This window comes from Lepeophtheirus salmonis, chromosome 13, assembly GCF_016086655.4.
Source record: "Lepeophtheirus salmonis chromosome 13, UVic_Lsal_1.4, whole genome shotgun sequence".
In the NCBI taxonomy this organism is placed as follows: Eukaryota; Metazoa; Arthropoda; class Copepoda; order Siphonostomatoida; family Caligidae; genus Lepeophtheirus; species Lepeophtheirus salmonis.
In genome coordinates, this window is record NC_052143.2 from 42815706 (window position 1) to 42831890 (window position 16185).

At 32.2% G+C, this 16185-nt stretch overlaps 1 protein-coding gene across 6 annotated transcripts; it reads right to left on the reverse strand.

Moving 5' to 3' along the window:
• Window positions 1-9835: 9835 nt before the first annotated feature.
• LOC121127868 (uncharacterized) lies at window positions 9836-14748 on the reverse strand. Of its 6 annotated transcripts, none has more exons than XM_040723432.2 (8): window positions 14278-14748; window positions 13801-14118; window positions 12741-13352; window positions 12539-12684; window positions 11987-12112; window positions 11343-11375; window positions 10254-10640; window positions 9836-10189 (listed from the first exon to the last, which is right to left on the reverse strand). In XM_040723432.2, exons 2-8 carry the CDS (start codon window positions 14051-14053, stop codon window positions 10160-10162), a joined length of 1587 nt encoding a protein of 528 aa, XP_040579366.1. In that variant the 5' UTR covers window positions 14054-14118; window positions 14278-14748; the 3' UTR covers window positions 9836-10159. The 6 variants fall into 6 exon arrangements, with proteins under 6 accessions (XP_040579366.1, XP_040579368.1, XP_040579367.1 ...); XM_040723433.2 differs by having other exon boundaries at window positions 9849-10189; window positions 12539-12681; window positions 14278-14583; XM_040723434.2 differs by lacking the exon at window positions 11343-11375 and having other exon boundaries at window positions 9841-10189; window positions 14278-14581.
• Window positions 14749-16185: the final 1437 nt, after the last annotated feature.

The following is a 16185-nucleotide window of genomic DNA, read 5'->3' on the forward strand; positions in this document are numbered from 1 at the left end:
CTTGGATATAGGGTGAGTAATAATCATTATAATAGCTAACCTGTTTGCATTTAAGGTGAAAAAGAGATCACTTCTTCCATAATAAAAATAATAATAGCAATCATAGTATGTAGAGCGATGATGGAGATGATGAAAATTCAATCTTTTATAAAAGATATTTGAATGACAATTCACACACACACACACAGAGCATAGCACTATGTAAGGTGATTCAAACTTCATCTTTTAAAATGTTGCTTTTTTTTAAAATATGTATTCCCTCTGTCTATCTCTTTTGTCTGCCTGTACGCACATAATGTGTGTACAGTATACATATCTGTTCCTAACTCCTCAAATTTCACAATCTTGATATGAAAATCTAAAATAAAATAATATTTTTAAATCTAAAAAGAAATCTAAGAAAAAAAAAAATTGGATATCATTATCCTACCCTGTGTTCGGGCAGTGTAGATCTAGCAATCATCATACTAATATTGTATTGTATGTATGTATGTACGAGTATATATCATATATTAGTTATGTGCAATTAATCAAAACGTTTAATTCAGCATTTGCTACAGATCTCTCTTCTCCTTTGCTTAGTGCATTGTTTATTCCACTTCTTTAACAATATTTTCTTTGCAACATAATATACATACAATTTATGTACATGATGTATAAGCATATTGTACAAGTTAAAAATTCTACGTCATATATAATGCTAATTTTAATATGTATAAAACTCTAGTGGCTCTCGATATATAGGGCTTAAAAATGAAGTTCGGTGCTTCAGATTTCCGTATTTTTTAAGGGTAAAAATGACGATATTGCAAAATGCTTTTTAGGCGTTTGACTTAGTAGCGGAAACATTGCGATGAAGTACACAACAGAAGATTTCTAGCCTTTAACATTTTTAGAAGCAGAATGTAGGTACACTATTTGGATGATTTTGGTCCAACTTTTGTCAATATCAGGCCTATAATCCTCCAAACTATCGCTAAATAGCTTTCAACAACAGGAAGTTATTAAAAAAAAAAGTTCCCAGCCACTGCGTTTGGAGTTGTCTCAAACAATGAGGGCGATGTCACGACACCATACATCTCTTCACAAGGCTTTGGCTCCACTTGGAGGTGAGTCTGTAGTGCTACCCTGGATCAAGGAGGTCGTCAGAGATGGTTCAATGTCTTGCAACCGGACTCTACCCCTGCAACACCTTCAAAATGACTCAGGATTTACTCCAAAATCATTGCTACGACTGGTTGTCCAAGGATATTTGGCCTACTAGTTCCCCCTTATCCTTAATTTGATTGATTATTTAGTATAGAGCTACTTTGAGTCAAAGGTCAACAAAGTTCTTCTCATCCCCAAACTTTGTTTGATCGACTCCATCGCTCTAGAATGCAAGAATTTTGATCGGTCTCTATTTAACAGACTCTACACGTGGTTCAGGGCACAAATCAAGGGTGTTGTTGTGGTACTAATAGAGGCTTCATTAAGTGAGATATAGTATCAAAGATTATATCGCCTGTCTAGTTTTTTGTTTTTGGAATAATTATTTAAAAATGACGATTTGATGACGAGAGAAGTTTAAAGTAGATAGTCAAAAACACCGGATTCCATTTTTATACCCAGTATAGTCAGAGTGGGTATTAGGAAATAAATTCAATACTCTTATTATATCATCTATTAGCTATTGGGAAACGGAGATAATGTAAATAACTAAATAATTTTGTGTAGTGGAAATAAAAGTAATATTGAAAGACAAGAGAGACGGCATGGAACTCTAAAGTTACGATTTAATCAATTTTGTAGCTATTTGGGAGCACTATGTTTATCCATTGCGAGGGAGTGTCTTCTCTTAACTCGAATTCCTCAATTTGGGTTCATGAGAGCTTTAACTACAGTCCTTGTCTCACGATTTTGGGCAAATACTCACAATGTATCCACTAGCTTGCATTCACGAATACTTTTTGACACAAAGGTTCTGTGATATTACCATTGAAGCTATATATATTTCTTTTGAAGGTTTGATAAGTCTATTAACTTTATAATTATAGATATAGGTGACCTCAGTTTTTTTTTTTTTTTTGTTTAAGTCGTATTATACACTAATTTTAATTATTATAGTATCAGCACATGTTTTTGTTACATGTCGAAACACAAGAGGAAACAATATTTTTTGTCTTTTCTTGACGTAATAAAGACGAGCCCACTAAATGTGACAAAGACTCCTGGCAAAATGTATTAAACCGAAATGTGACGAAACAAGGCAAATTACAATACCAACTATCCAACATACTTAATTATGATGCATATATCTGTGAGCATTGGATCTACATAAATCGCAACAGAATGGGTCTTATAAAGGAGTAATTTTTATCCAAATAATTTTTAAAAAAACATGTTTATATAGATATCAACCAACCAAAGAATATTCAATCATGACAGTTTCCCTATACATAAGCAGTACTCTAAACTCTTTATATAACATTAAATATCTCATTTTTGAGTTGCAAATTGTACAATTTTCTTACACATGATATATATATTTATATATATGAATATATTATGTCCTTTAGAATATCTTATATTTTTAGTTAAAATATTCACAAAATTACATCTAAAGATAATTATTACTATTTTCCTCCTCATAAGTACTACTCTAAATTCTTCATATATAATTATCTATCTCATCTTTGAGTTGTCAATTCAACAGTTATCTTACAAATGATGGAATCACATATATCGTGCGTCAGAATAAGCCTTATTTAGTCAGTTAAAAAGCTAAAGCTAAAACTAAACCAGATAAAAGGTAACCAGCTAAAACTAATATTTTTTTAATATAGTAAATTAGTCATTTTATTTTTTTATTGGGACTTGTAGCATCTGTTTATACAAGTTATAGCTCATCCAAGCCACAACTATCCATATAAATTTAAAAGAAATCGGTTTTTGATTTATTTTGATGATAAGTTGTTGTGAAAATGTTTGGAAGAGAAAGAGAGGGGATAGAGAAATCCAATCGATAAGTATTTCTACTACAATATACAGACTACATTTATGTAGAACCTCTCATTAAGTTTTCTTTCTTTTTGTTTTTCCTTTAAATTTCCTTCAAAAGCCATCAATTAGCTCATGGATTTTTTTTTTTACTCTCTTTTCCAAAATTATAGGTAAAATATGGAGTAACTATTTTATTATTGTTCTTATTATTACGACAATATGTTCACCCCCCCCTCCTTCTATAGAAAGAGTGCACCACGTACAAAGGACCAATCAGCATTCTCCAATTGTAGTCTCCAGCTGCTACTGCCTTCTCTCTACTTCAGTGACAAGATATTATATATACAATATACATGTCCCATTAAACTCACGTACTTCATAGTATATACTACTTCACATAACTCCATTATTGGCCCTAAAATACCCCTAACCAGATGTCTAAAACTCACATTCCTACTCTTATGACAGGGCCGTAATCACTGGGGCCCCCAATAAGTAACTGAGTGGTCGTATATATTGACCTTATAACTGACAAATCAGTCACCTTTATCCCTTCCTCCAAACCAATTGTAAAACCCTGATTACGGAACTGCCTAAGAATGTTAATCTTCGTTATCTATGACGGAACGAAACGTATTTGTATGACGATTACGGGGACAAACACGAAACAATGTAATCAAACAAGAAACACATTCTTTGAACGTTTTATCTGAATAAAACAGCCATTTTGTCAATAATTGATTCCATTCCGTTCAACGTACTTATATAATTTGCCAAATATTCAAAACAGTGGTTAGTGTATTGCTGCTGGTACGAGAATTTCATTCTTGCGGTACATGAAGAAACCTCATAAATAGGTTAAAGCCATAAAGGTGGTTGTACTTGGATAATATTATCTCAGGAGCCAGAACACTCTGTGAAAAGTTGAAGAACGACTGATGAAAAGGATTTAACGAAAAGAATATCGATAAATAAGGATTGTAATTAAATATGTCTGCAAAATATTTAGATATTTGCTTATGGTTGAAAAACTAATTGTGTCAGACATAAGATTTTTGTATCCTATTTTAAAATATGTTGAATGATGAAAAGGTTACTATTAATTTGACTATTTTCCTTCTTTGTGATGAAAAATTCAAAATCTCTAAGAATTAAGATGTCAATAACAGTAGTGAAGCGTTTAGACAAACTTTCATAAATCCTAAAGAATCCTAATTTAATTACTAATAATGATCAATAACTATAAGTCGTGATAAATATTTTATCATTATAACTCCTCATCACTCGAGAATTTACTGAAGGTCAAGATTTTGCGGAAATTCCATAATTTATTTAATATCTGCGTAAGAATATAATGTTAGTTTGTTGAAAGATCCAAAATTAATTCATGTTTCTAACTTTAAGGAAGGTAATGTGTTATAATTAAATGTTCATTTTTAGGTTTGTTAAAAGTATTTTGTTGGGGGGGGGATACATCATTTACGTGGTAACATACATTGTTAAAAAGCTTATTTCAAATGAATCTTTAACTTTTCCTTTTAATTAATTGCTCAAAAGTGGCTTATAATAATGAATAATTAAATTCGTGATTTTTCGAGAAATTTTTCGTAGGTCTTAAACCCTAAAAATCCTAGAAGACAACTCCTAGTAGGTTAATGTATATTTAATTAAATTTAAACTTATATTAACAGCAAGAAAATCTAAGAAAACGACCGCTTATTGGAGGTAAACACTTCCCCAACAAATTGTACAAATTGTCAGAGGTACCATATTATTAATTTTCGGTTTCTTTTTTTAACATCCCCAAAATGCAACTGATTAAGCTGACTGATAACTATCCTAGCAGGGTAAATATATGATGTGTTTTTTTTTTTTCAATATAGTGATTCTCCTTTCAAAATACGTGCAAGGAGCCCATCTATTTGTATATTTGATTCATGCCAAATTGGAAGACTTGCATATATGTATAATTTGTTCCTCTATATACGTCCATAGACTGTACATATATACATATCTATTGCTGTTATCATTATTTGAAAAGTGTGATTTCAATAGAGAGATTTACGCTCTATCAGAGATAAGGAAATAACATAAAATCAAATACGGAATAGATAGATGCTAATCTATTTATCTATCTATCGATAGATGGAAACGTTTGAATGGAATTACATAGATAGATTTATACTAGTACATACTCTATACTTAGTTATCTATTCTGCATTAAATTAATAACCAGACACGTAGCTCATACAAATTGTAAACGCCTCACAGATAATAAATCATAAATTTTACTCGTAAACTTGTATAGATACATAAAAACTATGTTAAGGATGGGTTTCGAGGAGTAATATTTTTGGAGCAGAGTCGACACAGGGAGCTTAATTTCGAACTTGGGTAGAGCTGTATATTTTAATACCTGTGGCAGGATCGGTTCTATTACTTTTTAAGGTTTTTTTGTGACATTCCTTATTTACTCGGTCTAGTCAAGGCTTGGAACTCAGGCCTTGGGATCGGTCCTTCGGACTGTCAGTACTTGTCAGGACTCAACTGGACCCTACGGAGACTCAATTAGACGGTACTGGAGTATTCAGTCCCAAATAACGACAGAGACAACATAATTTCTATATACTTTTTTTACAAATTTCCCTTCTGATATCCCGGTTTTTCAGACTCTAACCCTAATTTCTTATACTTTTCATTTTTCCCAAAAAAAGAATTAAGGGTCTTTCTTATTAAAAATATTTTTAATCACGTTATTTGTTTTAGAAAATTGTTGTTTTGCATCTTTTTAATTACCTTTTTAAGAAATTATAAGCTTTTTGTGAGAGGCCACTTTTTAGACTGTGTCAATTCGATACAACCCCTCTAGAACACTCCTTACGGACGTCTCTGAAATAGAGCATAACAGTACACTTGGTCCCACTAATGTAAATGACAATACTGATTTCCTGTCAATTTAAAATAAAAGTTTATTCAATAATAAAGAATGATCAAAATCTTTATTTTTTTTAAATCCAAGATGATAATTAAGAATCCAAATGTAACCTTAAATTTTATTCATTTCAAAATATTTATACTCTCGAGATGTCTTCTTTTTTTTTTTAATCAATAAATATATATGTAATAATTGTAAATTTTCAAAAAATTGGGTAGTCATGATCCATGTCCTTTCCACGTTGCTTGGTTTCTGCAATGCTGCAACAAAATTCAACCCCGATGAACTGAGACTCCCAAATTGATAAACTAGACACTCTTCCAGAAAAAAAATGTTTGTTATAATGACAATAATTGTCTTTGATTAATAGAAAAAAAGTCTTCAAATTTATACATTCGCCCAACCCTACTCTAACCTCCCGCTATCCAAAACAAAAATCACTCAAACGCCTCTGGAAGCGCATTTCTGTATTTTTGCTTTATTTTTTAATTAAAAAAAATACAGAAAGATATTGAAATACTCATACAGAAAAAAAAAATTCGTATCAGGACATCCCTAACTTGTATACACGGATATAAGTACCAAAACTAAATGTATATATATATATATGTTGTGGATGTCTGTACAAGTTTCAACTTGTATAAGAAAATTGTACAACTTGCAATTTCTTCATTTTAAAATCCCTTATTTAATTACAACATTGAGCATTCTAATTACCAACTGTACATGGATACAATCATATTATTTTGATCTATTAAAATAATATGGGTATTATGTATTATGAGTAATATAACCCTGGGCATTTGAAAATTATAATGTGCCTTATAATAGTTATAATTTATTAATTTGTAATGATGAAGTCAAAAATTATAGCATTAATATATGGACCATTCATGGATCTTTCAATTGCTGCATGATCCTCATCCCTAGAACTGCAAATCCTTCACCTAAAATCCTTCAACTCATTTTTTGGCTGCAATTTGTACAAGTTGTAACTTGTACAGAACAAATATATAGTGTCTGTAATATTTAATAATTAAAAAAGCACAGAGCAATCACTACGTTCTTTGATAATGATTTAAGACTTTGTTTTATTATGAGGGAAAATAAAAACCATTCCCCTGATTCACCCTGTGTATAATATGTACATTATAATTCGTTTTAATCTCTCTTTCTCTTTCTTTCCACTCTGTATTCAGAGATCTGGGCGGAGATAAGGAAAAGAAGAAGGAAAGAGAGTGGAAAAGAGGCGTCACGTGACGTGGCGTATCTGACGTCATCCCTTTATATATGTACATAACAATTTCCCCCTACGTTTCTTTTCTTTTTTGATATAATATTTATACATATCTTGTAGAGTGCATGCGGCCCGCCTATTGCATGCAATGATGTTTATCTTTCATGAACTATTTATCCCGTTGTTGATGTTGTAGCGTCTTCAGATATTATTATTTAACAGAGGCGTCCGTAGGATTATATTTTTTTGGGGGGACTTGGTTTTGGGGAATTTTTTTGAACGAAAATCCAAAAATTAAAATTTTTGAAAAAATTTCAAAAATCCATAGATATTCACTAAATAATTGAGGAATTAAACTTTTTGGAAAAAAATTTCAGTTATGAAATTTGGCATATTAAATTTTTTGAAAAAAAAAATTCAAATAATATAATTTTTGTAAAAAAATATCAAAAATTAATAGTTATTCACAGGAAATTACATTATTAGGAAACGAAAATCAAAAATGAAATCTCAAACATTAAGTTTTTTGGAAAAAAATTTAAAATATTATATTTTTTGTGAAAAAATGTACAAAATTCTTTGTTATTCACAGAAAGTTAAATTTTTCGGGGAAAAAATCAAAAATGAAATCTCAAACATTCAGTTTTTAGGAAAAAATTTCAAAAACCAAAAATATATTTAAAGAAAACTACAAAATTTTGAAAAAAATTGAAATTTTTTTTAATTTTTTTGCTTCCAGTATACTTTGCCCGAATGACATTTTAAAAAAAAAATCTTACAAACAAACTTATGTCAAAAAACAAAAAATCTGTCATTTGTGGATGACTACAGACCCTCCAGTCCACCTTCTGCGGACGCCCCTGTTTAAGAAATGAAAACAGTTGTGTTAGAGGGGGAAGTGTACATATTAAGTATATAAATAGACAAACAAACGAAATGCTTGGCATTCCTCCTGGTAGCTCATTATGTCAAAATTATTGTTGATAGATATCAAATAAATAAATTGATCAAAAATCCGTCGTATTGAATGAGATATTCGTTTTTATACTTATTAGTAATGATGAGATGAAAGGATTGTCCTGAGAAGATTGATGGATTGATCTATCGGTCAGGATGTCAAGTATCTATTCCCACTTGAATATTGACAAGTGGATCAAGAACAAAAAGACCCACCAAAATAATAATAAATGCTTTGCTAATAAGTTAAACCATAAAAAATACAAAATAGTATTAAAAAAACCGTTAAATTTATTTTGTCAAATATATATATATTATATAAGGTCGTTGGAAGTGAATTCATTACTAATTAAGAGTCTCCAGAGAATGAGAGATATACACACACTAAAAAAATACTTGTATTTTTGGAATATGTAAAAAAATCAATTGAAATGCCTTTTTAAATGGCATAAAAAACAAACGAATTTTTATTTTATTTTTCAAGAATCATTAAAAAATGTTAATAACTGATTTTCTAATGAGTCATTTTTCTGTAATGTTCCTTACGTAAGTATGGGTAATAAACCTCTCACTCTGAGGGTATGCCATGTATACACTCAAATATTTACAACTTTATATTCATATTTTGATTCTCATATTTCTATTTTTTTTTTTTTTAAATAAAAGATCTTGTTTCATATAACTAATGTAAGTATATTTATCAATCCTACAAATATTAATATATATACATACAAAGTATAATTTTTGATTTATACCATCCTTTTATTTAAAAAGAAATACGGCAAACCCCATATTTTTAAGATTTTTATAGAAATAGCAATAAACACAAATTACATCAGGCCTAAGTATCAAAAATTTGAACAAAAATTATTTATTTTTTTAAACTAATCTTGTATAAACAAAAAGAAAAAACGAAGATAATTAGTTCAAATTACTAAAAATTTTTTGCTCTCAAATTTTGTATTCATAGAAAAACTGTTTTTTTTAAAGTCTACAAATAAACATATTAGTTACGGCCCTGCACCCAAAGAAGGAAAAAAACATACGGACATCCCTCAAGGGGTCACCATTATATAATTTGCCTCTCCGATTGGATATATATTATTGTATTTGAATCGCTTGTATCCCGGCTAAAAATGCATTGAGAGACCTTCAACTTTGCCAAAATTTGTTTTGTTTTTTTGTGTCCCCAGCCCAAAAGGCCTTTGTATAGTTAAAAAATATATTTTTGATACTCCCATTTTCAGGTTAATATTTTTTTTCTCTCTGAAACTTTCAATACTGACAACTACCACTGCCTATTTGGAGACTGAGGTCTCATATTAAATGCCATATATGAATGGGAAAAAATATTGTTTCATATATTAAAAAATATGAAATATTTTTATAAAAGTTTATTTTTGGCGAAATGAATGGCTTGATGAACATACTCTGAAATTGATTAATAGAGATCTAAGGGTTAAAAATCACTTGTCATCTTCCACTCAAATCATATATATATATATGAATCTAAATAGTGTTTATTTAATGTTATTCAAGGATTTATAGACAGAGAAATGAAATGAACTTTGGTTTGATTAATAATAATTATTTATTTACTTTTTTTAAATATTATAATAATATCTCTATAATATGTAGATAAATAACACAGATATCATTTGTTAAATATATATCATAATCAAAATAATAAGAATAAAAATTTACTTATAAATAATGTCATGTCATAATCGTATTCAATTTTTTTTATTTTATATATACTTTGTGTACTGTAATATAACAATGAGAGAGAGAGAGAGAGCCGACCCTCTCTAGGGCCTGAAACAAACGACTTTTTTTCTTTTTTTAGCTCCATCAACTGCACTGATGAATGAACGTTGGTTCTGAATAAATGAATGTACATGCACACATACAAATGATGAGCCTTCAGCAAATCACTAAGCTCTTGGAATAAGTGTTCCTTCCCTTCCTGGAGTGTGTATGTTTGTACTTGGCGCGTCAGCATGAATCTTTTAGTAGATGGATGGGACAGTAATCAGTTAAGGGATGTCTCAGGAATAGTCCGTTCGTGGCCAATTTGGCTAGATAAAGGGAGGAACGTTAATTAGGAGGTTTTTAATCAATAAAAGCACGCAATTTACTCACCATGGACCCAAAGGATGAAGGACTAAAAGTACCCGATCCCACAGGTGCACCAGACATATGCATACCACCAAACTGCCCCTGCACATTTCCTCCCTGATTGCCACCTCCAACTCCAAGATTACTACTACTTCCAGGAGGCGGGGGTGGTTGTTGATGACCATGATGACTATGATGCATGCCTGGATGGCCACTCATGTAGTAAGGTGCAGCCGCAGCTGCAGCCATAGCACCCATTGAACTCGCCATTCCGTAGCCATACATTTTCTCAAAGGGCTTCAGCATGTCTGAAGAACTGAAGCCAGAGTGATGTTTCTTCCGTCCCTTGGCACTTAATTTCCGATTCCGACTCTGAATGTTTTCTTTTTTCATGGACATTGGCCTTTGAGACTGGTAACAAAAGGCGGGGGGAAATGTTGATTAGTTATTTGTGATTGAAGGGATAGTAGAATTGAGAGAATGAAAGGGAAAGATAGAGAGAGAGAGAGAGTCACAGGATTAGGAATGATTATTACTTCATAATTATAATATTATATGTAATTATGAGCATGGAGTATTAAGTATTAGGGAGGTCCCAAAAAATAAATAAATATTCACAAAAACTCCTTCGCACACCAACAGCAATAATATGTTATACCCAATCAATAAATATATATGTAATATACTCTATGTCAGTACAAAAAAAAAAAGAAAACCAAAGTATGAGACATTTCCCTTTAGATCAATCAAATGCACCCAAAATCAACGCGTGTGTTCCACGTTTTCTATCTAATTAATTATTATTAGTGTTTGAATTGATATTTGTTTAGGTTGTATGTAAGTTCAAAAAAAATAAGCATAATGGAAAAAAATAAATCTCCGGAGGTTAGTGAGAAACGACAAATAATAATAATAATTATAATGATAATAAGCTACAACGTTAGTTAACTTATAATAATTAAATAGTGTTATTAATTCACAAAAGATCCGTTGTTATTTTATGAGAGATAGAGAAGAAAATAGTAAAAAAAAAAAAATCAACAGCAAAAACTGGGAGAGACAAATCTGTAGGTGAGAATTGTATGTATGTATGTATGTATATATAGTTCTTACTTCTATTCCATCAGAATAATCTGATTCACAGTTCTGAAAGAATAAAAAGTAAAGAACTTAATTAAAAACACTAAAAAAATGTAAAAAAAGAGAGAAACAAAAATAATAGAGAAAAAAACTAAATTGATTAATAAATTAAAACATTTTTTATTTCGTCAAAAAATGTCTATGCTTATTTTTTTTCTTTTAAATATCATTTTCATGAACTGTTTCATCAAAAAATTAAGGCAAAAAAACAAAAACAAAAAAAACTCAAAGTAAATAAAAAGTAAAGATAAGATAAGATAAAAAAAGAATCCTGAAACACACGGTAAGAACTAGGGTAAGATTTTTTTCATCTAATTTCATCACCTCAACAATCTTTGTACTTTTTACCGATTTTTAATTTTCTTTCTTTCATTTTAAAGAGCATCTATTATTATATTTAAGAAGAATGATTATAATAATGTGTAATTAATCTTAGGATCTAATTCACAGGGTGGTGGTGGTGATGAGGATGATTCATGAAAACTCATGCAATAACAGAGTGCTTTAAGTGTATATCTATGTTGTACATTTATAGGGGGACTAATGTCTAATTCCCTAAGAGACGCCTAGCTAGCCAATGTGACATAAAAGTGTGTGACAAAAGAGGTCTGACTTACTCCGTGAAGCTTGTAATAAAGCCCACAAGCGTTGCAGACGGGTTCTCCCGTTCCATTTCGTCGCCAGAGAGTGGTTGTGGTCGTGTTACAGTTTGAACATTGAGTTCCAACTCTTTTTTGGGTATTCTGTAAAATAATAATTGGGTTGTAAGAAAAAAAGAAGTGGAAAGAGGCTGCAGGTGGTACTACTGCGTCGGGGTTTCTACTACTGGCCAATGGTGCTTGCTTGTAGATAATAATAATAACAATAAATGTAATCATAGTAGGAAATACTGTGTAAGTAAAAAAAGAGAATCAGAGATTCAAATATAGAGCTTTTTTAAAATATAAATATAAAAAAATAACGAAAAGAAAAACAAAACAAAAAAAGAGATAAAAATCTCTTTTGACGCTAGTACCCCTCAATGGAAAAAGAACCCTGCTTGCTAGCCCTCTTGCATGCATAGCTTGTCTCTCCTTCCCTCTGTTTTATACTTAATCTATCTATGTACATTAAATAATTCACTGCTTTTCGTTGAAGATCATCTGCAAAAGTTTTAGAGCAACACTTACCATTTTTCGTTTTGGCTTGACGAGGGGACGATTGGTTCCATTCATTTTGTAGTAGAGACCACAGGCATTACAGAGATAATGACCATTGCCGTCCCGTCGCCAGAGCGGCGTTGTTGTGGCAGCACAATTAACACATTCACGTCCTTCTAAAAAAAAGGGCCAAGGATTAATAGATATTCATCATTAGGTGCCATAAAAGTACCTTTGGTAGACGATGAAGAAGATCGGGATGGATGCATGGAAGATCCATTATCCGAGCAGCGATTGGGAGGATGTCCCAAGGCGGCAACAGCAGAGGCCTGATATGACGAAGAAAAGGGAGATCCCAGATCATAGGGCGTCGAAGAAGAGGACCCATAGTAGGGAGACTCCATAGAGGACGAAGCTGAAGTAGAGGTTGGGTAAAGAGGGGATGACTGTTGTTGCTGCTGTTGAGTAATTTGGGGCTTGATATCTGGGCTACTTGGACTTTTGACGACTTCATCGCCAAGGGCGGAATTATTGCCCACTGCGTTGTTGGAGTCTTCGGCAGATGAGTTTAGATCCAAGCTACTGGCGGTGGTGTTATTGGTGTTCTCTTTGGTGACGGGACTGGATGGATGATGAGGTAGTTGGGTCTGCTGTTGATATGACGAAGGGGGTGAGGCTGGCTCACGGGAAGGGGTTAACGATGACGACGGATTGTTACTGTTTGAGCCGCCGGACCAACTTTGTTGTTGCTGATGCTGCTGCTGCTGCTGTTGAACAGCAACATGGTCCGCCGAGTTTCCTGACATGTTTGGCATCCAATGTGGGCGATACATAGACATTCGAGCTGGAAATCAGTTTTAAAACATAAGAATTGGTTTTGTAGATACATAAAACATAATTAAGAGGACTTTTCTAGTCATAAATATTGTCTCTAAACGTATGAATATGTATATATATGCATATAGAATACGGAGGCAGCTGTAAGCCTCAGTACTTTGTTCTTTTATCATTATGTTATTATTATTATTATTGTTGTTGTACAGAGAAAGAGAGAGAGAGAGAGAGAGTAAAAATAAAAACTGAAAATTACATTGAGATAATAATCAAATATACATTATATACATAGCATATACACATTCACTATTATAAACAAGTCGAATAAAAAGAAGAGAGGTTTGGAAGTGGTGTAGAATTTACAATATTGCATATACATATTTATAATGTAGAAAGAATATCTCTCGCAAACTATTATTTAACAAGGCTAACAGATTGCTTAAAAATCATGGATTTACCTTGATTCGCAGCCGTTTCGTAGGCTTGATGCATTTGATAGTATCGTGATGCCTCAGAGGATCCAAAGAACGCGGTTTCTCCGTGGTGCTCCGGAGCCAAGAGACCTTGAGCCGCTGCAGCATGCTCATGTGGATAACGACTTGGATCCACAGTCGAATACCAGGCTCTTGAGGGTGATGAGGAACCTCCTCCAGACACACCATGAGATGACGGGGTATGATGACCCTCCATTCCCGGAGCCATGGTCATCATACTTTGTGAAAGGGCATCAAGAGGACTTACAGATCAGGGCTAGCTTCTGAATCCCCTTTCGCTTCCTTCAAAGAAGGAAAAAGAAACATGGAGTAAAGAATCAAATATTTATAGATACATTGAAATCCACTTTTCTGATCATGAGTTATTCATATACAGGACTCAATATTCCATGGAAACGTCAGTAGGGAAGCAATTAATTTCTTAAAGATTTGTCAGCTTACCTGGTTTTCTTATTGAAGTCTGATTCAAAACTTTTTTTTTTTTTGCAAAGATCCTTTTTGAACCCTTATTTCCTTTATCGATATATATGTATAGGTTCCGTATCGAATAAGAGAATGATAAAACACACTTCACTACTTTGTAGAAATAATACGGACTAATGATAGGGTCAAGAAGTAATTCAATTATTTTTTCGCCAAAATAAAATGTGAATGTACATATAAATCTAATTACACTGTTAAACTGATTCTCCTCTCTTATTATTATTAAGTAAGGTTCATCTCTCTTCAAAACTCGAACTCATATGAGACGAAGGAAAAGAGGAGCACACAAAACTTCGTAGGAGTAGGCAAAGAAGACCGAAGGGTCTCACGTCACAGAGTCATAGTAAGTAGTTCCACATAGAATCATATAGACACATACTTTTTCCCCCGTCATGAGCTCTACCCCCCTCCACTCTCGCTTCCACACACACTCCCGAAAAATATATAGGAAAAGGTGTGCGCAATTTCAGCTGTTACGGTAACTTTTCCTTCTTTTCAAAAAAAAAAAAATATATATATTTTTTATATAATAAGAGATTCGCGGCGCTTGGAAATTTCTCATAGCATATATTCAACTCTATATATCTTCAAAAAATCCCCATAAATCTCCACCCAAGTCATAAAAGCAACCATCCTCTTCATACTCATCCCTATCCTTTGTATTAGGGAACTTATGTCCTAAAAAGCAAGGCTGTATCGATAAAATGCACTGAAAGAAAGGATAGATTGGAACGATATTGCGTTAAGGCTTTTTTGATTATTATTTTGAGCGTACGCGATACTTAGCATTGGCACGGGGGGGAAAGGAGGTTGAGTGAGAAGGGTTTTTTTTCATGCCGGAAAAAGAGGGGGGAGGAAGCAGAGATTGGACGACACGATAAGATAAGAGAAGGGGAACGCCGATAGAGAGCAGATTGCGAGTTTCCGCAATCTAAATTAAAGAGAGGAATAAAAAGAAAATTGAGGCCTTTCTCTCTGGAATACGACGTGTGCATCATCTTTGTAGGTGAGGTTTCCCTGTTATTATTAATTTTCTAAGTGTGTTGTACACAAGATTTTTGTAATACTTATTGGCTGTTCTATTAATTAAATATTTAAACAAGGAAAACAATCATTTATAAACAATCAAAATGTATGACGTCACTTTTTATATATGGTTATTGTGAGAAAGCCGAGCACAGTTAATGAACCATACTTATTGTTTGTAATAATAAATATCTTTCTTTTTCTCTTTAAAACCTTTATTAACTTTCCCTATTTTGTTTTGATATTAATGATTTCCCATTAAACATATATATATATATATGTATATTAATCAATATTTTATTCAAATTGCCCACACAGAAGCATTAAAACAATAGTGATTAAATATTCCATTCTGAAAACAACATCAAAACAAGGAATAAATCAGTAGTAACCATCTTTTGTCATTAGTAAAGCGATCCAAAGGAATTTGTTTCTTCACATTTAATAATCATTTTAACAACTCTATGTATATAACAATTTGTCATATATACAACTTCTCTCTCTCTCTCTCTCTCTCTATGGACCACCCTCACAGCCTCACTTAGCCGTGTAGGGGTACTACTAGTCTTCTTCTTCATCATCATTATTTCAAAAAAAAGAAATAGATATAATCATTTAACGAAGACAGAAAAATAAAAATGATATATCTAATAAAACAACGATCTATCCAATTATGAAAACTGCTTGCCATTAGTAGTCTGTATGTATGACTTTGATCCCTGAGATTAGTGTTTGATTCGAGTCCAAAGTTTCGGATTCATGTGTTGAGTTAGTCGTTGAATAAAGGTGCGATATACATATTTGATTATTCCGTGCGTGGTATGAGAATTTCCACGCCCT